Consider the following 23,854-nt stretch of genomic DNA (forward strand, 5'->3'; position numbering starts at 1 on the left):
TCTTCTTTTGCATAACACAGACTATAAGACTTCTCTAAAATAAATGCTGTTTCAAATCCAAAGATGGTACCCATTTTTAGGCTCTGGATTCTATTCTGGGCTCAGATTTCTAGAAGTTAAGCATAGCAAACTGTCAAGTTTTAGGTGTTTAGGACTCCAGCTGGATCTAGCCTTCTCTCTTCATGTGTTAAAATGAAATCTCATTCAGAATCCTCCTGCTCAAGGTAAACTTCCTGAATTGTCACTTGTAATTTTTAGATATTTCCAGGATGTTATAGTATTGGCAGAATGACATTTTGTGTCATTTAAGGTAAAGCCATGGTGATAGCAGTTTTTTCTTTCTATATAAAAGATGCTTGTCATTTTGTTCTTTAGTATGATGGGAGGCTTACAGTAGACACAATCTAATACTTCATTTTATGCTTTAAATATTAAAATGCAATTCATAAAAATTCAAATAACTTGTTTCTGAGATGTCAGTAATGCTGACACACAAAATACCATTTTTGATAGAGTGCTTTCCCTTCTTTTTGTCCACTTGTGTCTTTCTAATCATATAGCCAGTTTTCAGCATTCCAATCATGTGAATCACATCACTGGGTTATAGTAGTACCCAGCACTGTTGAATTTATGCTCATAAATCAATAATTCCAATACTTTTTATTCATTGTCTATGCTCCTTGTGCATAGTCAATTACAGTATCCCTTCTGTTGATGGCAACTGGAGAGTCCATTTTGCTCTCAACAGTATAATTTTATATCTCCTTTCCACCTTCCCTTTTGAATGTTAGTTTAACATCCTCAGAAACAGCCATCATGCCTTATAGAATATTGATTCTCTTTCTACTGAATTTCACCCAGACTATAGAGTGCCATCTTCCAAAGAAAGCAAACCCTTCTTCACAAAACTCAGGCTAATGGTTCACTATCAGAATCTTCTGTATTGCTTACAAATCTCCAAGACCAAAGATCCCCAAAGGGGTAATCAGTGCAGTATCTGGATTATGCTGTATACATTGGCTTGATAAGTCCTAGATGAGGGTGACGGCAGAATTGCCTTAAGCTAGCACTGGGGTGACCTTTGAAAAGATTGTAATGATACAACGATTACTTACTTTTTTCAGGTACCTAATTTTCCATAAAAATTTACCTTTCGGCTTCAATATCTCCTGCTTGCTTTAAACTCAGACACAGGTTTATCTTTAGAAAAGGCTGAATAAAATACCATTTTGATAATTTTTATTTTATGAGAATAGTTAGTAACAACATGGCAAGGCCTCAACACACTATATGATTTAGAAGCAAAGCAATTTGCTTCCCTGCCAGTGTAAAGCCAAGGCATACATTTTCTATCACAGCAGTTGTGTGTTAACGGAGGGAATGAGCACGCTGCTCGGTACAGCAGCTGCATCCTGTGAGGTGTGGACATTCCACCTTTGCCTGCCAGGTCTCTAATCATAGGAAAGAAACACATTCAAAACTCAGTTGTAGGGACTACTCCTAGGCTTGGCCTTTCCTTTCTGTCACTCAATCCCAGTAAAACTGGAGTAGCAGAGAAAGAGTTAATTATTTTCAGTCTGCCAGCTACGTGCTACTGTTAAAATAGGGAGCGCCTTCATCTGAGAAAAGCACCTCCTTTGCCTCAATGTAGTGACAGAATAATTTGTCTGTAAAAGCATAAGCAATTTCTCCTCCAGCAAAGCTCTGACTTGGCCACGTGTTACAGACATTTTACTCTGTATACTACAGCCATAGCAATGACAGTGCATAATGGGAGCAGTCACCAAGTCATGCTGGCCATCACTCCGAACCCATATATTGTATGTGTAGATGCTGTTTTTGAGAGCATAAAGCCAGTCATGAAAGAGAGGATGTCAGTAGCATAAACAGAGCAGCCAGAGAACAAGTAACACATTGTCCAGTGATGCAGTGTTAACAATCAAGGGGAGAATATTTCCTACTTTAGAGATGGTCCTGAGTCTGAAGGAGTTCCTCATGCAGCAAAACCTCAGACGTTTGTGCCCAGCCACCATCACGGACAATGCAGTAATGACTGCTACCCAGCATGAGAATCTGCTCACAGTAGTGATTAGTAATATCTAATAAGGATTTTAGCGCTCTCATGCCACCAATAAGCCTTGTTGCTGTCATTAGGGGGGAAAAAGTTAAGAAACACAAACACCCAGTAGAGACTCATACAATTACAAAAATCAATAATATTTTCAGAATGTTGTGATGATTAATTTAGTGGCATATAGAAGAAATCTAGATCATTCCTCCTTCAAAAGCATGCCTCTGATCTTTTCTGCCACAACAGCAAGTCAAACTACTTCCAACACTTGGATGATATGCTGGATGTTAGTTGTATAGGGGTGGGCTTTTAGCTGAAGTCTTGCTGGTCCATCTATCCCATTAACTTTTGTTGGCTGAGATCTGAGACTTAGGCCCCCTTTCCTCTCAGAAATAATTTCTAAATTTATCTTCAGATGAGGAAAGAGAGATCAATTCTCAAGCCTGAGATGGGAAGTTATGACTAATCTAATATTCATTGTTATTTTGATAAATGTTCTCTTGGTAATTGATAAAATATCAGCTAAACCTCAGAGTTTATGGTCTCAGCAGAGCAAGAGATAAATAGTGCAGCCTTTGCTACATCACTCATGTGATGTGGATGGACTTAAAAAATAGCACTTACATAGGATGTTCTGTGAATGCTTTATACTAGCTCAGTTAGAAAGACAGTCTAGTAACTGTGATGGTCAGCAGATAATTTTAATAAAAGTTAAACACCAGGGAAATATTGGAAATGATAAGAATAGATAGGAATCAATAAGAGAAAAGATATTCTCAAACCAGTTCAAAACACTATAGTGTTTAAAACCCATTTGGAGAGGAGTAAGTATGACAAAGTGCATAGGAGATAAGTGACTTTTCATTAAGCTTCTCAATGGCAAAGCACCACATACTCCTAGAACTTTATATAAATGATAAGTAATATATAGTACTTTGCCATCAATAAAGTAAGCAAGCAACAATTTACATTAAAAAACAATTAAATGGTATTAGAGTTTGAGGAACTGAGAAAAATAAGTTGGTTTAGGCTCTGTGCCATCAATGCCATTTCTCAACCTTAGCAGTGGAAGAGATGTGAGCACACAGTATACTTACAAAAAGTGTAAAACTTGAATAGGAAGAGAGTTAGGTGGCTTTTATGGAGGAAAAAAACCAACCCAGAATGCATCTATTTGTTTGGAGTTTATGTGCACTGTAACGGATCCTATATACTGAATTCTGTTCACTCTGTTCAGTGCACATTTCCACTATAGTTGAAGTTTATTCTACTAATTTCTTATTGTTTTGCCTTATGGGTATGTAAAGGGGAAAGTTCATGCATGTTTTTACTTACATCCTTGGGTACTGCATGCTTGGAGGAACATTTGCTGTCTTTAATCAAGGGAAGGCGCTGGCCCCTGTCTGGTCTCAGTGCCAAGGGAATTGAGCATAGACCAAGACCTGAAGCAGCCCTAGTACAGGTGGAGACAGGCAAGGCTCAGTGGGACCTGTCACTGGGGAAAGTTATATGTGACTGTAGAATAAATAATGTCCTGGATTCTGTTTATAACAGATTTAAGTTGGTCCTAGAGGAGGGTACATTCAGATTTGGTTTTGGCATATAGCTAACTAGCTGGGGTCCCAGAGCAGGAGAAAGACAGTTACGCAAAACCTTGGGGAACATCCCTTCAAGCAGATGGTGTAGCACCAACTCGTGCTGTTGGGGGATGCGCTGTTTAGCCTATGTAGCAGTGAGGGAAGCACAACCCAAACCTTCCTAAACCTTCCTCTGGAGGAGTTAAAGCAGGCTTTGATGCAGGTGCTGGTCTGGAAAGGCAAAGGGCAGTGCCAGGCCAGGGTGGGCTCTGGGTCTGGCACAGGAAGGTTTTACCCTGGCCCCAGAGTGCTAGGCCTGGATTAAGGTCCATGGTAACGCAGGCTCTGAGCCAGCCTCGCTGGAAAATACGCGAGTAAACAAGGTCTGTCAACAGCAATGTCGTCCCCCCGCCCCTCCACAGGAGGTCTGAAGAGAGAGGTGCTCTTTCCAGTACACTCCGTCAGCACCGCCAGAAAGAAAAAGGTATCGCTAAAGAGGTCCCCTTCCCTAATACACTTCAGCTGGTTTAAGGATCTAACTGGGCAGGTGAGCCAAGCCCACTGCAGAAGCTTTTTTTTTTTCTCATTCCTTTCTTTTCATTCCTTTCTTTTCATTCCGCTACTCCCAAGCGCAGGGGCGGGAGGGGCGGGAGAGGTGCGGCGCGGGGCCCGGCCCGGCGCGGGGCCCGGGCACTCCCCTCAGCCACCATTGCGTGCGGGCAGCCCGCGGCGGGGTCCCGCTGCCCCCCCCTCGCCTGCCTTTGGCCCGGCTGGGGGAGGAGGAGGAGGGGAAACCCGAGCGCCTCTGGACGGCAGTCGCCCAACTCCGGGCGTCGCTCGCCGCGGCTGGCAGACGGAGGAGGCTGGGCTTCGGCAGCCCTCGCTGCGAGGCGCGGCACCGGAGGGGTTAAGCGCCCCGCTCCCGGTGGGCTTGGTGCCGGCGGGGAGGGGGTTAAGCGCCTGGCGGCGGCGGCTGCCACTCGTCTCCGCTCCGCGCTCCGCGCCGGAGCCGTTACAGCGGAAAGATGGCGACGGAAGGCGCGAGCGGCGAGCCGGGCTCTGGCGGCCAGGAGGACTCGGCGGCCACGGCAGCGGTAACCGGCTCTGCGGGCCTGGGGCTTAGACCCGGCCGGGGCGAGGAGGGTTCGTGTGGGGATGGGACGAAGCAGCGCCTGGAGACGTGCCTCCCCCGCTCCCTCCCTCCGCCCTCTTGCTCCCCCGGGGCGGGACGGGGCACGGCTGCGGCGGACCCATCGCAGCCGAGCCCCGTCCCGCCCCGGGGGGGAAGAGAGAGAGGCGCGGAGCGGCGGCGGCGCGGTCCTTTCCCTGCCGCCGGCTGCCCCGCTGCTCCCCGAGCCCCCTGCGGCTCCCCCCATTGTTCCTTCGCGCTGCCCCGGCGCGGGGTCGGCGTGCGGCGGCGGGGGGCACGGAGGCGGCGGCGGGAAGGGCGCTGGCCGGGCAGGGTGGCGGGGCGGCGGGGGAGGGCGAGGCGCCCGCGGGGCTGCTCCGTCCGCTCCCCTTCTTGCCACGGCGAGGGGGGCTGCGCCCCTTCTCCCCGGGCGGGCTGAGGTGGTGACAGCGCCCGGGGCGGTGGGAGCTGTCAGCCAGCGGCGGGGGAAACGCTAAGCTTAACCCTTGCCGGGCGGCCGAGCCCGCAGCAGCCAGCTTTCCTTTTCCCTCCCCTCTGCCCATTCTTATTCCTGTGCTTGGTCGTGGCCAGAGCCGGGCAGCGCCCCTTCGCCGCCCGCCCGGCGCGCGGAGATGGGCACGGCGTGGCCGCGAGGGCCCAGCGGCCCGCACCGCGCCGGGGCTGTGCCCTAGGGGCAGGGCCCGCTCCCCGCTTGGAGGGAAAACAGCACCCAAGCAGAAGACCCGCCTGTGTCTTTCTCCGCAGGTGCTGAGATACCTTGGGAGAAGACAGACACAACGTGGTGCCAGTCAGTGTAAACTGTCTAAGTGGAGTCTTTTCTCCTCTGCTTAAATTTGCAAGCCATAAGGCTTCTTTCTGCTGCTCCTCACATAATCGATCTGCCGGAGAGCAGAAGTTAGCCTCCTCAGGTGGCCGGCTCAATTTGTTCGTCCTGACTTCTCACCTGTCCAGTGAACCTGAACAGTGTAGAGCAATTGCAGATCAATCTCCCTCGTGCTCTTCCTTACCCAAGGAAGAACGTCCAAGATATGTTGTATCCACATCTGTGGTACTGGTGTGTGGATTGTCTGGTGTTAATCCGCTTGTGTTAATAGTCCAGTTGACAGTTATTGGTGAGAACTGGATGGGAAAGTCCACCATCAGGCTGCGTTCTCAAGACTTGTAGATGCTTTTCATTGTAACGAAATACATTGTTTAGGATAATGAAATAATAAAATCCAATCTTACATTGGATGGTTTCTGAAGGTAATGACCCAAGAAGGGAGGATGGTACTAGTTTCTGTGAAATTGAGGATATTGTTAATATTTGTTTTGTTTTCTTTCAAACAGGCACTACTTCTCTGAAACCGTGTTCTAACTGCTTTAAATTCCAGACGGTTGTCCTAAAAATTGAGTTTTACTTAAAAAAAAAAAAAAAAAAAAAAAANAAAAAAAAGTAATCCTTAGGCAGTGAATGTTTGTAACATCACTGTCTTTAAAAATGACTTAACTGTGATGTGAATGAATATTAAGGTAAAAATTCATAAAAGCAAAATATTAAATACTTTGAAAATGAATCTTGAGCAAAAATTATTTATAATGTAGTTTCTTTCGTATATTTGTATTATTATTATCTTAAGTTTTAGTTTCGTATTGTTATTAAGTTTTAGTTTTAAGAACTTGAAACAGTAGCTCATAAACAAATAATTATCTAATGTTGCACTTTTAGGCAATGCAGTGTAAGCCACTCATACAGTTTGATGATCTCATTGTCTAAGGTAGAAGCAATAACTCTACAATGCACACTGTTTTTAAAAATATTTTTAAAAACTAAAGAGATACAAGAAAGTAACCTCTGTGTTCCTCTATAACTTAAGTAATAGCTGTACTTAAGTAATTACAAAATATTTTTAAATCATGTCTTTTATTTTTAATTTGCCTTAAATCCTTAAATATTTAATATTCCTTGTCATCTTTTTTCCCTGCTGGTATGAACTTTCATTTTTGGTTTCCTTTTATTTCATGTATGGGAAAGTAGAAAGAACTCTCCTATGCAATGAAAAGGTTTTTAAAAATATTTATACAATACTGTAGTGTTCCTTTTGAAGGGTTATTATGAAGAGCTTATTTTCTGTCTTAAACTCAAGATACAAAATTAAGGATTGAATCATCTTGCTTATTGTCAGGATTACAGTAAGCACCCAGGTGACTATTTTGTAAGTCACACTAAACTTCAAGTTATAATGAAATACTCTATTTTCAGTACAGTTTTAGATTTTTCATTTTTTAATTCTCAGAACCCTGAATGCACAAACAGTGCAGTGAAAAACTGTGGAGATGATAATTTGTCTCAGTAATATATTATTGTGTAAAATACTATGGTGTAAGAGGGAGGTATATAACAGTAGACAGTACAGTAGGATTTCCTTATACTAAATACTGTTATGATTACATCTTGGTACGCTATCAGTAGCATCACTGGAAAAAAAGGCGCTTTTTTTTGCTGCTCTTAGAAACCTTGTAGAAAAGGATAAAAAATGACCCCTCGCTTTTTATATTCACCAGGGAATTTGACTAAAAAAGTCTAGAGTGTTCTATAGGGTGTTACATTTAGGAGGAAAACCAACAATCTTGTCATTCTGAGTTTCCTTTGATGAAGTACAGCAGTTGGTAAGCTCACCACTTCTTTCCCACAGAAATACTGGTATTTTTACCATGGTAAGAACAACAAGGAAAAATGGCATGGGACTGAGTCTGGTCCTCTTTCATACCTACACTGATTGCACCGAAGCCAGTGGAATTGTATTGGTGCAATATAAACTAGAATTGAGGGGAAAAGTGTGTGTCTTTCAGGATATCTTTGAATGGCTTCCATCTGTATAATATCTACTAATAATGATTATACAATAGCAAGAAATAATCCAACTTGACTTTTTTTTTGTTGAAACATTGAGCACCAGCATGCAGTGTGTAGAGGTCTGGCCTGTCAGGTGTTACAGCTTCAGTGAAACAAAGACTATGAAAAGCCTGTTCTGTCAAACAGAATTTGTTAAAATTGTTCAGTAAAAGCAGTCAGTACAATCTTCCTGTTTTGGATTTTGCTTGACCAGTGATTGAAAGCTTAAATGATAGTTTTCTCTAAAAGATGGCACCTTCTGCCATCTGTAAAGCTGTATGTAAAGAGAATATTTGTGGACTGAAATTTTGACTTCTATGAAGTCAGTCAGAATTTTGCTACTGACTTCATCAGTCAGAATTTCATTGGGAGTTGATGTACACATATTTGAAATGATCAGGTGCTAGTGTATATTCAAGAAGCAAGAAAGTTTTGTTTCTTGAAGCAATTCTCTATATCGTTGCACTGCTTGTAGTGGTAAGTAATGGGAGAGATGGAAGATAATTTATGAAATATTAGGCCTACAGTTTATAACATACTTCTATGTTATTACTTGTCCCACAGCCACCCGAAAGTTGCACTATGGAAAATACTGTCTATGTTAGTTGGATTAAAAATTGATAACAAAATAAATGGAGAGATATTCCATGACACTTCGTGGTGGGATTTTGTAGGTTTGTATGCTTAGTTTGGTATATTCAGGATCTATCGATCTGCAAGAATGCTTGTAGTAGAATTGCCACTCTGGTCAATATAATGGAATGCTGAATAATGATTTGGTCAGATCAATTATACGGGCTGACTTAGATGAGTTGGTAAGCTTCTTATCTGAAAAATGTTACAAGTAGCAGAAAAGGAGGCCATAACCCTTGAGAGCAAAGACTGTATGTCTTATTGGGGACTACGTCCTGGAAAATGGTCACTTGCAAAAGGACGTTGGCTAGCTACCATGATCCTAATATGAATACAAGTTCTTGGTGTACTGTTACCATTCAGAGAAGTGGTTTTCATCTAGTGAGATGAGCAACACTGTTGAGGTGTTCCAACATTTAAGTGAAATGTGGAGAGAGCTGCAGTTCCGTCTGTTGGAGTCCTGCTACTGCTCTATACCTCCTCTGTAATGAGAGACTAGACTCCATCCATCTTGCAGTAATATACTTTATGCCTTGCTATACAACCTCCTTTCTGCCCCTTCTCCCCTTGCCCCAACCTACAGCATTGCCTCTCCCGTGTGTTCTCCTCCCTGACCTGCAGCACAGCCTCTCTTCTCTTGTTGTGAAGGTCCACAGGGATGAGAAAAGAAAGCCACTAAATGTAATCTGCTTTGTAAATATTTATTTCTCTTCCAAATGTGGACTTGTCATGCTGTCTGTCATTAAAGATGAAGTGCAAGGGGCAATGCTGTGAGTCAGTTGTGTGGAAGTGGCATGGAGGAGCAGATCTGTAAGATGCAGTATGTCCTCCTCTTTTCTTTTTCCCAGCCAGTTGAACTTGATTGGTGTAAGCATGGGGGAGAAAGGCATTGTTTTGGTCTCAGAGGTGATGTAATGAGATAGGAATAGAGATGGAAATGAAGAAATTGGAAGGGGAAGAAGGCACTCAGAGTTTAGGAAGACGACAGTCCAACGTCTGCATCCACACCCGCCCCTTCCAAAAAAAGGGAGCAATTGATTACAGTACCTATGTAGTACTTGAATGTGTAAACAGGAAGGTGTCAAGTAGGCTTAGGTAAGAGATACTGCCTCTGTGGTGTGTGAATTGAAGGTTCTTGGGTCTTGATCTTGGTTCTAACATAACACAGTGTAAGGTTTAAAATTTTGAAGGAGTTAAAAACAGCTCTAAAGATAACTTCAAGAATGTGTGCCTATGTCTGGATCTAATCATATACTATTTGCCTTAGAAGTAACTTATTTGAAATTGACTTTCTGAACATAAAAAGCCTGTTAAATTTAAGGAATAGTATAAACAGGGTCACTGGAAAGTTGTGGGACTGAATCCATAAAAAGGACTTGGGTACTTAACTCATACTGAAATCAAAGATGCCTACATACATTTAGGTCTTCATGGTTTGCAAATATGTTTTAGTAGTTATGATACTATCTGGATATGTATAAAGCTCACTGTCTTACTAATTTTTTGCTTTTGGGGTTTTTCTTGACTTTTAAAATAAATTTCTCAACTTTTAGGTATATTTACTATTAACACTACAGCTGTTAAAAGTTTTACTGCTAGCCCAAGCCAAAAAGCTGCAGCAGGTAAACAAAATCTCCCAAACTTAAAAAAAAAACACAAAAAACAAACACTTGAAAACGGTGGAAAGCAAGGGAGCTGCGCTTGGGGAAGATGAGCAGAATAAGCAAGTAACTTCATGTGGTGAACAATCCAATAAAAGTCAGTGAACTAATGGATGTGCATGATTAAATGCATGTTAAGTTCCCTCATGGTCCCTAGATATGGTTGTATTACATTTTATGTAAGTTCTGAAAGTTATCCTCAGATGATATTCTCCGCAGCAAGAAACCTCAAGCAAGACCTGATACTAGTTTTTCTAACTCAGTGGTTCTAAAACTTTTTAGGTTTTACTGCTTTTTTTTGTTGTTTTTCCTGTGCTTGCACCTCTTTCACCCATCTCCAAGCACACTGACTTAAAGAAAAGACAACATAAACTACCTGTTGAAAGCAAAAAATCATGGTGTCTCTGGAGCCTCCATGAACACTGTATGGACATTATAATCACTTCTTTCAGTATTCTGACTACTTGCAGAGTTTTCTGTATTAGAAAAGGATTGGGATTCATTTGACCACGTGCCTGTGTTTACATTGAGCTAGTTCTTCAGACTTTCTTTTAGAGTCGGTGGAAAGAAAGAAGTGGTTATGATCTGTTTTATAAAATAGAATGGTCTGTTTTAGAAATTTACTTTAGGATGAACGGAATTGTAAACTCCTCTGTTTTTGAGTAAAGTGATTAGTTAGGTGACTCTTGGAGGTACAAGACTTCTGAATTTAGGTGTTTATATGTATGCATGGTGTTTAATATCCCATTAATCAGTGTAATGAACAAATAGTTCTAGTGGCTGGTCAGCTGGATAGCGTTCTTGGCTGTTTTGACTAGGATGAAAAGCTCTCCATTGACAATAATGGGAGATTAGGCACCTTGCTCGCATACTGACAGTTAACTTTGGGTGTCTTAATCCTTGCCTGAGGACTCCCTTTAGTAGTCCACATATAAGTGTTAACAGCATTTGAGATGCTCTAGGGTATCCCAGCTGGCCACCTACTACCAATCCAGATGGCATGGATGATTCTCGTAAGTCCTGTGTCGTGTATCCCTGTCCTGAAAAGATCTTTCTGATCCCCAGGACATCTCAGATTGCACTGGATCCTTAGGTGTAGGCAACTAAAGAGAACTAGTCAAAACAGATTTTTATGCTTGATCAGATGAATTCTACTTTGGGAACGTGCTTGATATCGTAAAATGTGTGAATCGGAGTTTTGTTTTGCTGGTGCAGTGATTTCACGGGTCTGATGATAATGCACTGATGGCTATGAAGCCATCATGATATTAAAAGTTTACTCTCTATGGCCTAATGAATAATAGCAAATCATTTTATTTTTAAAACCTAATCTTGGCTTTGTGAATCCTCAAGAGGACTCTTGTGTGTATTTAATGGAGCTCAATATAAAATATGTAACAAATGTAGATATGTACCTTTCCCTTCTCTTCTAAAAGGACTCTCTTTGACAGCTTTTCCCTATGTGTTTTTCTGTACACCATTTTTATACTTCTCCTCTCCCTCCATCTTTCCACCTCAACCCTCAATTATACTCTGCAGATTTCTTTTTCAAGTCCTAGGTTATTACTCAGCTCCCTCTCTAAAAAGGCTATGTAGCTGCTTTTTGAGCAGGAAGGAGCTTGTTTTCCTTGGTCATTTGTGCTTAATCCACAGCTAATTTGCCTTTTGCCTCTGCCCTGCTTAAAGGAAATTAGAAAGCCGTGACTTTCCTATCTACCTATTCAGACCTCTGCTAGAGGCAGCTGAGTCTGTGACAGCAGCTGTGGTAGCACGAACTGCACTGCTAGTTTCTGAAGTGGCCAGTAGTATCTACTGGGCTGGACCAGCAAAGTCAAACTATTGGCACTGCCAATCCCTGACAGTAAACTTTTTTTTTGGGGGGGGGGGGGGGGGGGAAGAGGAGAATAAATTAATCCTGAAGACTTTTGCCATCACTGCCCTAAATAGCTATTTAAGTGGGAAACAGTCCTTTCTGTTCCTTTGCCTCTTGGTGACCTTTCCCTTTGAGGATACATTCCATGCTCTTTCCGTCTTTTCTAAAGATGATGGAGGGGGGGAAATGCCTGTCCCATTTGATGACTGATGTCCTAGCTCAGCCCCCTCTTATTTGGAAGATATGCTTTTGTTTTCTTTTTGGCTTTTGGTAGAGCCAAATATTTAATCTTTAATGATGCAGGTTATCATTTTGCCTCTACTCTTTCAAAGATTGCTTACAGAGATTGTTAAATGCATTTTAGCTGATTGGCTGTTTGCTCTGTTGTCTGTGCACTTGCTTTCAGGCAACACAAACTCCTTACAAAATTGGTCTGCAAAATAAAATGTGGAGTTTTAGAGACTTAGAGAACAGAAGCCATAGTCTCTTTCAGGTACTTTATTCTTCTCAATCACATAAACCAGACATTTTAAAATCCTGAAAAGGGCGAGAGAAAAATTTTCTTGTGTTTGGGTTGCGTATGCCAAATTTCACCCTCAGGCAACATACTCCTACATTTGTGTTGTAAAACCAATATAATGGATGGCTTGGTTAGGTACTTGTTAAATTGTTGGTTAAATTGTTCCAGCTTGGCACTGGACAAGATGTATTGTAGCCAAATCTCAGATGACATATAAGTGATGAGCTACTAATGGAAACTTTATTTTCTAGAGATGTAAGACTTATGACTTTATTGGAAGATGTTAGGAAGATTACTTTTCTCAATCTAAATAATGTTTTTTTGTGTAATGTAAGCAAATAGTGCTCCATCTGAACAACAACTACAAGCAAGTCTGCCATGACTGACATCCCAGTCCCCAAATGATGGCAGACAGGGAAGTGCTTAAGAGGCAGGATAGTTGTATTTAATCATGTGCTTTATTTACCCAAATCTTAAAAAATATTTTTACAACCACATCTTGAGAATACATTAAATCTTTAAACTGTATGTTTTGTTGAGGTCAGGGTAAGCTACATTGTAGCTCTGTATGTGTTGATTTGGAGGTGTGCATGAGGGGAGGCATGGTGGCATCTTCAGCAACTGCCATACACTCTTACCCAGTGTCAGGCAGTTCAAGGTTGCTTATAACAAATTTAAGATGACCTTAAACTTTCAATCCTTAAAGTACTGGAAAAAAAGTGATCATTCCAGTTTCAAAATTTGTCAGATAAATTTATGATAAGAAAGCCTCCATAGGCATAAAATTATTCATAAACAGCACTTGAAAAATGATAGCCCATTTTCTTATTTTATGGTGAAATAATGATGCGTGTCTGATTGATGCCATTTTTCTTACACTAAAATAATCCTTCCATAAAGGAAAGCAGTTAATTAAGCCCAAAAGTTCACTTCTTTTCTTTTTCATCCTAAACAGTTTTTAAATTCTTTATTTCTATTTTTGTCTTTGTGCATCTCTTTTGATTGATTTTTGGACATCAGTTTGAGGGGAATTTTGTTCTTCATATGTACATGAAGACCTATCTGATAGAGTGAGTAGCATGGACTTTATTTATTCTCTTAATAAATTAATAAATCTGAGGCATCAAGCAAAAGTAGCTGGTAGCAGATTCCCAAGCAAGGAGGTAGTTCTTGCACAATTTGAGCTGTGGAATATTTTGCTACAGGAAGATGTGGATGCAAAAATTCCATAGATATTCAAAAAGCAATGGGGCAGATTCACAACAGGTGTATCAGTCAAGGGCCGCTACATGCAAAATTGCTATTTCTGGCTCAGGAGGTGCTTAAGCTGCAAATTGGTGGAGGCTGAGAGAGTGTCATTGTGTGCTTGTCCTGTTCTGGTACTGATTTCAAGGCATCCGTTATTTGCTTCTGTTGGAGACAAATACTAGGCTAAGTGGGGCTTTTAGTCTGATATACTATAATTGTTCATATGCAAGGTTGTTTTCCTAGTTTTCACTTCAAGTTCTCAATATGAAAATATAAAAGCTGCATATGTCTTTGTTATGTATGTCTTTCTATTAACTTTTATATGTGTTTATTTATATCTAACTTTAAATTATGAGATAGCACTTTCAATTGTCTATTATTGCTGCCTTTTCATATGCTCTAGCTTGGTAGTATGTACTTGGGCAAAATTTACTTTAATTGCTTGATCAAATGCTTAATTAAAAAAGCCCGTCACTGTATCACATATGTTGAATAATGCCTCAGTTTTTTTTAAGAATATAAGAGTGTTTCGTTTATGTCTTTAACTTAACTCTTGTGGAAGACCACAGTAATAAAGTTTTACCTGTGATGTACTGTCAATCTTTTGACAAAGAGCTGTCCTCTTCTGTCTAAAGAGCCTTGGGTGCCTTTTTTGTCAGAAGAGGAAAGCATATTAGAAAGCAAAGACAGTCTAGTGGTTAAACCACTAAATGGAGACTCAAAAGACTGTTACTAAATATTGAGTTTTGCCCTACTTACTTCATGTGTGGTTTGGAAAAAAGTACTTAATATCTCTGCATCAGTTTTCCGTCTGAAAAATAGAAGTTAAAAAGTTATATGAATAAATTAAATGATGTGCTTAGATATTATGAAGTGGTTCATAGAAGAAGGAAGATAGATCAGTAGGTCCTACTATCTGCCTGAATTAAATTTAGTAGTTAAAGGTGCTGAGAGGTAATTCTACTGCAGTCTGAGGAAAAAAATTGGGACTAGATTACATGAGGAACAGTATACTTTTAGTGACTTTGCACATTATACACATCCACAGATTGGTGAGCAATGTATAGAATTGTGAGGAACATTGTGAGAAGCTGCTGCAGCATATGTCAGAAAAAAGCCTTCAGAGAAACTGGTCACTTTTCTCAATCTATTGCCATGAAGGGTGAGAGGTATCTTTTGTTTTAGAGAGATTGCAGACCCATGCAGCAGAAATAGAGGATAATTATTGGTCAGTTTGGAAATTTTTTGGTTGGAGTTGGATGGCTCTGTGCCAGAAACAGTTACACTTATTACAATTAATAGTCCAATCATTTGTCCTCTTGCTGATCCATGTTGTTCAAATAAAAAAAGAAGCTCAATATGATGTGCATCAAATACAAATAAATAAAGTTTTGGCATACAGATCTACCTAGCCATTTATGCACCTCTGTGTGTGTTACATTTACTCTGGATTCCTTTTTTATTTTGTACTTAAAACAACTATGGCTTTTGAGTAACTTTGATCTATGGCTTCCTCTCCCATCCTGAGGAAAGAAAAACTGTTTTGCTCTCCTCCTGTCTTGAGAAAGCAGAAATGGTACTTGCTTTAATTTTTATTAGATTTTCCTTAGAAGAAGTTAAGCCCTTGGGTAGCTCAACTCTTAGATTTGTCTTCTTCCCTCAGGGAAAATAGCCAGTATATCCAGATATGCAGTACAGCTAACTTGGCAACTGATTGCTTCATAGTCATCTGCATCTCAGGTCTTTGCTAGGGGACACATCTACATTATAGCAAAGGCCATAGTATTTCCCTTGCAGTGAATAGTGTGTTGCATGTTGGCTGGTCAGCTGAGTCTGGCATGAGGAATGGAGTGGGAGAGAGGCGTCTCCTCAGACTGCATCTACGTATTTGGCTTTGTGTACAGACAAACATAAGAAATGCCTTCCTGGATCAGATCTGGACCAGACCTCCTGGATCAGACCAAGGGTTCATGTGGCCCAGTGTTCTGTTTCTGACAGAATTAGGACATGACAGCATTAGGAGACAGTGTTTAGGAAGAAAATACCAACTTGGTCGCTTCCTGGGTCCCTTCCTCTTCTACTGCCTTGGTCCTTTGTAATTATTATTTTGTATCCCTTAAAATGATCCCCTTCTTATTTCACTAGATGTTCCCTGGTGTCACTATTGCGAGACTTGGTGAACAACAGATTTGTATTCAGCTTATCCACTACCTTTGCGATTTTGTAAATATCGGTAACTCTTCTCCCCCCCGCACCTCCGAAGAGGAGACTTCCAGCCTTGTAGTCTTTCCTCATCCAGTAGTTACTCCCTCTCTCTTCATCCTTTTAGTTGCCATTTCTATACCTTCAGACAAGAACTTCATGCAGTGCTTGAGATGTGGGTGCAGCAGGTTTATATACAGTGGCAAAATAAGGATGTTGATATTGTAAGTGAGGGAATATGTGCCTAACTCCCACCTGGGATGAATGTCCCTGACACTTCCCTATCGTTTTCCAAGTTATTGATGTTGTTGTTGAATAAAACTGGTCCTGGCACTGGCTCCTGAGGTCCCCCACTGCTGATCTGTCTCTATCTTGAAAAGTGGTTATCACTACTGTTTGCTTCCTATCCATAGGATATCTTTTCCTCCAAAACTGTGGCACACTAGTTTCCTTAATAGTATTTGGCATAGAGCCTTGTCAAAAACTTCTTGAAAATTTAAATACATTATTGTCCAGTGGGTTCCCTTTATCCATGTGTTTGTTGACACTCTTGTAGAACTCCAGCAGCTTTGTAAGGCAGGATTTTGTTTTATGGAAGCCATACTGACTTTCCCAGCAGACAGGGTTTATGCCTGTGCTCTCTGATCTTATTCTTTATTATAGACTCATTCTGCCATCTTATTAGGAGTGTAAGTCAGACTTATCACTTTATAGTTATCAGGATCAATATAAGTTATTGTTGCTATGAAATGTATGTCAGTGCTTCTTAAACCTGACGTATGTCCTCCAGTCAGACAAATGGAACTGCAGATAAAGCATACAGATATGATTTCATACATCTCTTCACATGTCGTGTATCAAAAATCGGCATTCAGCCTAGTATACTGTGATGACGTGGTAGCTGTTTGCCAGTGAGGGACAGGTTACTTTGGATTAAGTGCACTGCCCTGTGATCTAGGTCTCTGTCACCTTCTCTCACCTTCATTCCTGAAATGCTCTTTCAGGTCAGCTGAAATGTTTCTGTCACTGTGAGACTGAACATAGGAGTTGTCAATCACAAAATTGGTTTCTTTTCCATTTCACCCTTATCATTCGCAGGACTGCAAGATCAATTCCTTGCAACAGTATAGGATTTGAAACAATATGTCATGCTGGAAGACTTTTGATTTCTTTAGTTTAAATAAAGAGTTGGACTATTTGCTATTGATTTTTGACCTTATGTACTACAAATAAAGCCACCTCAAGTTTTGACAGTTATGAAAGTTTGAGGAACCTATGATTAGGACTTGATGGTCTACATTTTTGATTTACATTAACTAATACAGTCATTTAATTAGTGAGTTCATCAGTGTTTTTTTTCTTACAGAAAAGAGAATTTGATGTGGATAACCTGACCAAACCAGAACTGCGTATGCTTTTGAGTATAATGGAAGGAGAACTGGAAGCACGAGACCTTGTAATTGAAGCACTGCGGGTAAGTTACAAGGTTATTTTTTAAATTCTTTTTTTGCAGCTTCGTTTTTACTGTACATAAAACATTAGTGGAAGAATAAATCGTGGTTTTTATAAGAGTCTTATGTTGATTAAATCTCAGTAATCACAAAATAAGTTCTTGTTGAATTGTTACCTTTCAGTAGCTCTATGTAATTTTGGTATAAAATAAAATTTAGTATAAAATACCAACAAAAATTCAGAGAAATCTTGTGGAGGAGAAAAAGGCAAAATGACTTCCTCTTTAAATTCTGCTGTATTGTAGAATCTGTTATTTGTGAAAGGAAGGAATAATTTCAAAGGAACATTCAGTCCATTCTTCATTTGTTCTGATGGTCTATATGTTTGTGTGCATCTAATGTATTCAATATGTTCATCTTCTGCAAGATGGGAACAAAATCAGATGATCATGTCTGATTAGGGAAAAGTTTTTTTTTAAAAAATAAAAGGTGAAATACAGAATGTGTATTCTAATAGTGCTCACAAATGCTTGATTAGATATTTACTGTGCTAGGCACATACGTGAAAGTTTCTGCTTTAGAAGGTTGCGCTCCAAAAGGCAGTTTACAATTTGACTGGAAAATGTACAAACAAAACTGTATTTTAATCAAAAGATTATTTTTTTATGACTGTAATGAATTTAAAATCGATCATGAACAGAATAAAATTTAACAGAGTTGCCAAACAGACTTCAGGTTTAGGGGGAAAATAGTCTTACATGGATTTGAAAATATTTATCGCTTCATAGTTGGATAGAGGCAAATTATGGCCTTTAGGATCTCTTAAAGCAAAATCTCAATATAATAAAATATATCTAATACTAAGTGTTAGTAATATATATAATGATTATGAGGGAATGTTGGAACATTTTCCATTTGTAATGTCACAATAACAATTGTAACCACATTTTTATTCAGTTTTAATTTGTTTTGTTATAGCTTCAGCTCACTTGATGCAAATGGAGCTTTCAAGTAGCTGTCCCTGATGTACCTGTATTAATAACTAAAGAGTTTATGTGCATAAACCTCTGTTATAAAAATACTGTTTCCATTTTGTAAAGGCAATAGGACACTGGAAGCAATATGTTTCTGAGAGATTACAACACTTTGAAGTCATTTGGTGTTTGGCCTTCAGGTATATGCATATCTTGAAAAGTACTGCCTTTTCGTCTAGTGGCTTTAAAATTTCACATCTCATTTGCTTAGAACAGAACATTTTGTTTTCCCTGACTACCAAGGTAAGATTATATAGAAGTAGTAAAAAGGGAAAACAATGCGTACACCCCATTCAGAATCTCTTTTTTGACTATTCTAACTTTGGAGGAGTGCAAATAGAATATTCAGATAATTTTCTTTAATATATACTCATGAACAAGCTACTATAGTAAAGTATCTCATACCTACTTAATAGAAAGTACATAGCAAATAATGGATGTATTGCTGTTGAATGAAATACAGAAAAATGAATGCCGTACACATTTGATAATAGTGAACATTAAATGTCCAGCATAGCGCAGTCTCAGGAGAGAAAAAGTCTCTACGTTACTGATTCCCACGCACCTGCCGAAGTTGGTAGTAGGTAACAGTGTTTTTTTGATGACTAATAGAGAGATCAAAACAAAACATAGCTCAATTTCACATAAGATGTAGAAACATTTGAAAAAAATTTTTTTTCTCCTCCTGCTTCTAAGTTCCCAATTCCTGTACATTTAAGTATAACTCCCAAAATAAAATCCATGTGGAATTTAATTCTCCAGGCATTTTACTTTTTTAACTGTACTAGTACTGGGAGACTTGGAAGTTATATCTGCTGAAGAACTGGGAGTCTGATATCTTGGAATATGACACTTCTGGATCTTCTGGCTTATTTGAGAATCTGAGTTACTGCAAGTCAGCAATACTAGCAGTTGGAGCCTCCAAGCAGCCCACCAATTTTAAAAGTGAATAACAGGAAAATTCCGTGGGAATTGTGTTGAATTTGATACAAGCTCTCAGAGTGCTTCTGTTTCAACTTATTGACAAACATACCTTGTGCACTGTTGTTTTCAAACTTAAGCTGTGGTTAGAAGTAGGTTCTTTCAATAGTAAAGAACCATAAATTGATTTAAAGTAGACACTTTTTCTTGGTATTTATATGTTTAATCAGTTAAGCTTAGGGAAAAATCTTGAATTGTAGTAGTACAGTATCATTAGAACTCTCCTTAAATGACTTTTCATAAAGTGAATATGTTTAATAACTATTTCCTGTTAATTCATACATATATTCTTTCTGCAGCAGCTGTAATAATGTAATTGTATCTAAATTCTGCAATCCCCTAACAAGTATGTACTTGATTATCAGCATATTCAAACTAGATTTCTTCCAGATGTCAGTCCTTAATGTCCTATTTGTTAAAATCATTCTGAAGTCCATGTGATTCGAGAGTTGTTTGTATCCTCTTGAGAGATCTGAGTGTTTTTAAAATTGGCTGTTGCAATGTAGATTTTACTGGGGACACTGAATAATACTTTGTTTTCCTTACTAAAGGAAATCTATTTTGTTCAAAATGCAAGATAGTACTAACTTGAACATTTGTCCAAAAGAAACATTAATTGATGAATGAAGAAAAACACAATATTTATCAAAATCTGCTTCAAAACAAACAATTTTTAACAGTCATAACAAAATGGTTTTCATATGAGGAAAAGAGTTCTTATGTCATTATGCCTGCTACTGCAGGCAACCATTACATACATTCTTTTTCAAAAGGTGATCAAGCTGTATTAGGAAAGTTTGTTTTTTTTTTTAATCCCACTTATGCTTGAGGCTCTTTCAAAGCCTAATTCCTCTGATATGTCAAAAGCTGCTAATTTATAGCCTCAGTTGTGACGAGATAACACGTGTGTTGTCTTTTCATCTTAAATGATTTTCCTCTCAGTTTTTAGCCATTGCGAGATAGATTTATTTATTTATTTATAAGTAGTTTTATATGTTCTTGTTCTTTTAAAAATTGGATCTTTTAATCTTCTCTTATAAAATATCTGTCTCTTGGTTGTCACTGTAGATTCTTCTCTAGAATCACACAAGTTTAAATTCATCATTTCTAAATGTGTGTGGCCTTATCCATACGGATTTTTGCAGGGTTTCACTGAAGGTTTGTAAAAATTTGTGCAATTGATACTACTTATGTATCTATTGGAAATATCTCTCCTGGAAAATCCTGGCATTATAGCGGGTAGCTCTTGATCGATCACAGAAGGACTGATAACGCACAGTATAATTAGTTAAGACTGATCCATGTGGTACTCTACGAGTAACCCACATCGAGCATGAAGTTTCCCTTTTAAAAGGACCTGTTTGATGCATCTCCGTTAGTCTGACCTTTTCCATTTTATAATTTATTACACTGACCTCTGTTTCTCAATTAACTAATTTTCTGTGTGATGCCATATCACATGCTTTACTGAAGTTCTGAGACATATTAGAGCTTATGTATTTTCTTTGTCTAGAAAACAAGTTATGAAAAAACGCACCCATCCTTCAACATCCATAGGTGAGATTTCTTTCCAGGTTGACTCTTACAGGAGCGTAGTTCTCAGGGTGTCGAATGTCTTTCTCCTGGTATATATGCTGTACCATAGCAATGAACACCTTGCCCGCAGTATTCACTGGTGAAATCGAGCACAAATTTCTTTCAGTGAGTTAAGGACTAAGAACTAGGGTGCAGGAACAATATTTCTGGAACAGATATGAAGTCTGAACTTGTTCCTTACAGTTTGTTTTCTATGATGTGTGTATACTATGTATACATTGTGGAATAATCACTTAAAATTCTAAAAATGGTTTAAATTAATTCTTTTTGCTCATCTTGGAAATTTGCTTTTCAAGATTACAGTTTAACACATCTTGCTATATTGTAAGAGTGTAATTTAACTGTGTGGGTTCTGGTGTATTAAATAGAAAACATTGCTGACCTCTTATTTTTGTGGAATGAACTTCAGTCTTATATTGGGAGTGAACTCCGCAACCTAATAGCTCATAGAAATCTAAAATGCTGATCTTTTGAATATATATGTTATGTGTTTGTAGCTTCTACATAAATACCAATAAAATTATACACAGCTTTAGGAGTCGGTAAAAAATTTGGAATTTCATTTCTTTCACTTTACGTCAATTAGTACTGCTGTGATACTGTTACTCTGAAAAGGAAAGAACTTGGATTTGAGAATTGTGTTATCTTCGGATGCTTCTCTTCTGGCTGTCTATTTACAATGTATTCATTGTATCATAAAAGGAATTTGTATTTCATGATTTTCAGTTTAGTTTTTCTTGGTGTTTTCACTGTCTTAGAAAATGGTTATCAACTCCTCATATGGCACTTGTTTTTTAAGACATTTAACTTTTTGTGCTTATTTAAAATTTAGTTCTATCAAATGAAAATAAAGAAGAATGGCTTAAGAGTTTGTTACTCTGCTTTGGAGAAAAAAAAAAAAAGTAGGTAATTTTAAGTCTGTCAGCTGGTTATTGTTCCAGTTCAAAATAGGAGAGTGTCGAAGAGGATATTGTATTCTGTTTTTAAAAAAAAAAAAAGTGAGAAATGCCAATCAGTTTGAGATTGTGGAAATAAGTCTTGTTAAATTAACTTGTCATCTCATGGGGGGGGGAGATAAAAATGTAGTTAGTAAAGTTAATAGTGTTGATGTGATAGATTTTATTAAGGCGCTTGAATTTGTGCCACATGATAAATTAGAGAGAACAAAACCCAAGGTGACACAACTTAGCAATAATTAACTCATTTTAGAAGATTTCTGTGCATAATGGAATATAATGTTTCCATTGTATTTTATATAAATTTTTGATATATTGAAGTTTGGTTTGAAACAAAAATAAAACTTCAAATCCAAACTACATTCAGAAGAAATACGCAAATTACATTTGTCTACTTCTACCTTTTCATGATACTTCATTGTTCTTGTTCCTTTATAATATGTACAACTGCTGATATATAATGACACATAGCATTCTTATTTTTTAAAATTAAGGGATATTGCTTCCTGATTCAGTGATTGAAATGCTATCTTACTGGGTCAATATCTCCCATTATTACTGTAATAAAGTAGTTTGGTGGTTTGTTATAAATAGAGAAGCATTAAGATTTTTTGTCCTTAGTATTTCCTATGGCATGCTCTGACCTGTACAATACAGAATCATAGTATTTTGCTGAATTATCTCTATTTGAACCCTATTGCTTTTTTAAAAAAGATTGACTGCCTGGAAGTTGGAAGTCAGAGAAATTCGGATTTGAAAAAAAGTACAATAATTATCAAATTATTTAAGTTGCAGGTCAAGTTCAGGCCTGTGAGGACCAAGATCCTTGGAACAGCAGATCTTTGTCACACTTGGGGTCAAGTTTCCAGATTTACTCTCCAAGTGAACAGTTACATTGCTGTTGAGGGCAGTGTCAAAGTTCATCTCAAAGGAGGTGATCTTTGTGTAAATCTTTCTAATTATCCCTCTGGCTTTGCAATAACTATTACAGTGAATGACTTAAGATAGTTCTTTTTTAATCTGTGATTTCTTTACTTTAGTAGACCCACAATGTGGATTGCACCACAGTTAAATTTAAGTTCAGATTACTACTTAAATCATTAGAGTTGTTTCATTAATAAGCAATAGAATGATGTTTAATTGCTATTTGGAAAGCATATAGTTAAAAAAAGAAGGGAGACTTGACTATCACTGCTGCCTGCATCTGTCTCAATTATCCAGATAAACTGCCTGCCTGTATTAAAGGGATAATATATTCCTAATGTGGAGGTAATGTGGCCACATAATCAAGACACAGGACTGGCCTCACACAACTGTGACCTCAAATACAGGCTTCGTTTGTGGTTTTTTTCTAGCCATAAAGTGGTCACTGCATTTGCCTGCTTGCCAGAGGATTTTTTTAAAGTGCATTGACCCTCATATGATGAATTGAAGTGCTAGTGTTAGCTGTCAAGCATGGAATTATAAAGACTAAATACTGTGCTTAGTGGTGATTTTCTCATAAAATTAAATCACTAGTGGGTTATTTTTCTTTTAAGATTTTATAACACAGACTTAGCTGGGATTTCTTTTTTTATATAAAATTTCATTTGCCTGTGTAAGTAGGTGGTGAATGGAAAGATGAAAATTTATATTATGCTTGGTGCTATGGTGTGCATTAATTAGTGTGAACAAAAAAAAGCAAATTCTTTTTGTACTGGATACTTCAATATATTACGCTGCATAGATTTAGAACAATTTCTTTTGATTGTTGGGAAAATCAGCATTGTGCATTTAAAAATATAATATCTAAAAGAATTGTCAATAAATTGTCAATAAATTGTCAATTGTCAATAGATATATTTTTGTTTCATTAAAGGTGAATACAAAATCAATGATATTGCTGTGGAGCAATATCTTTTCTCTGAGATTAAGGGAGCACCCAGTCAATGGATTCCGTTTATGTGATGGCAGGGTCAGGAGGACAGTATGAGGATGGCAAGGTGATATTAGTTGCGTTTCTTCAGTGTTGTAAAGCCCTACTATA

The 23,854-nt window shown here is 38.6% G+C and overlaps 1 protein-coding gene across 1 annotated transcript in view; it reads left to right on the forward strand.

Moving 5' to 3' along the window:
• The first annotated feature begins 4,587 nt into the window (after positions 1-4,587).
• The window catches only part of CTTNBP2 (cortactin binding protein 2), a 93,159-nt gene continuing 73,892 nt past the window's right edge, over positions 4,588-23,854 (forward strand). Inside the window, exons 1-2 of the mRNA XM_026064505.1 lie at positions 4,588-4,742; positions 17,177-17,284. Of these exons, the coding sequence (XP_025920290.1) occupies positions 4,674-4,742; positions 17,177-17,284 (177 nt within the window). The 5' untranslated portion in view covers positions 4,588-4,673. The remainder of the gene's footprint in view (positions 4,743-17,176; positions 17,285-23,854) is intronic.

This window comes from Apteryx rowi, unplaced genomic scaffold (assembly GCF_003343035.1).
Source record: "Apteryx rowi isolate R43461 unplaced genomic scaffold, aptRow1 scaffold_219, whole genome shotgun sequence".
NCBI classification, from domain to species: Eukaryota; Metazoa; Chordata; class Aves; order Apterygiformes; family Apterygidae; genus Apteryx; species Apteryx rowi.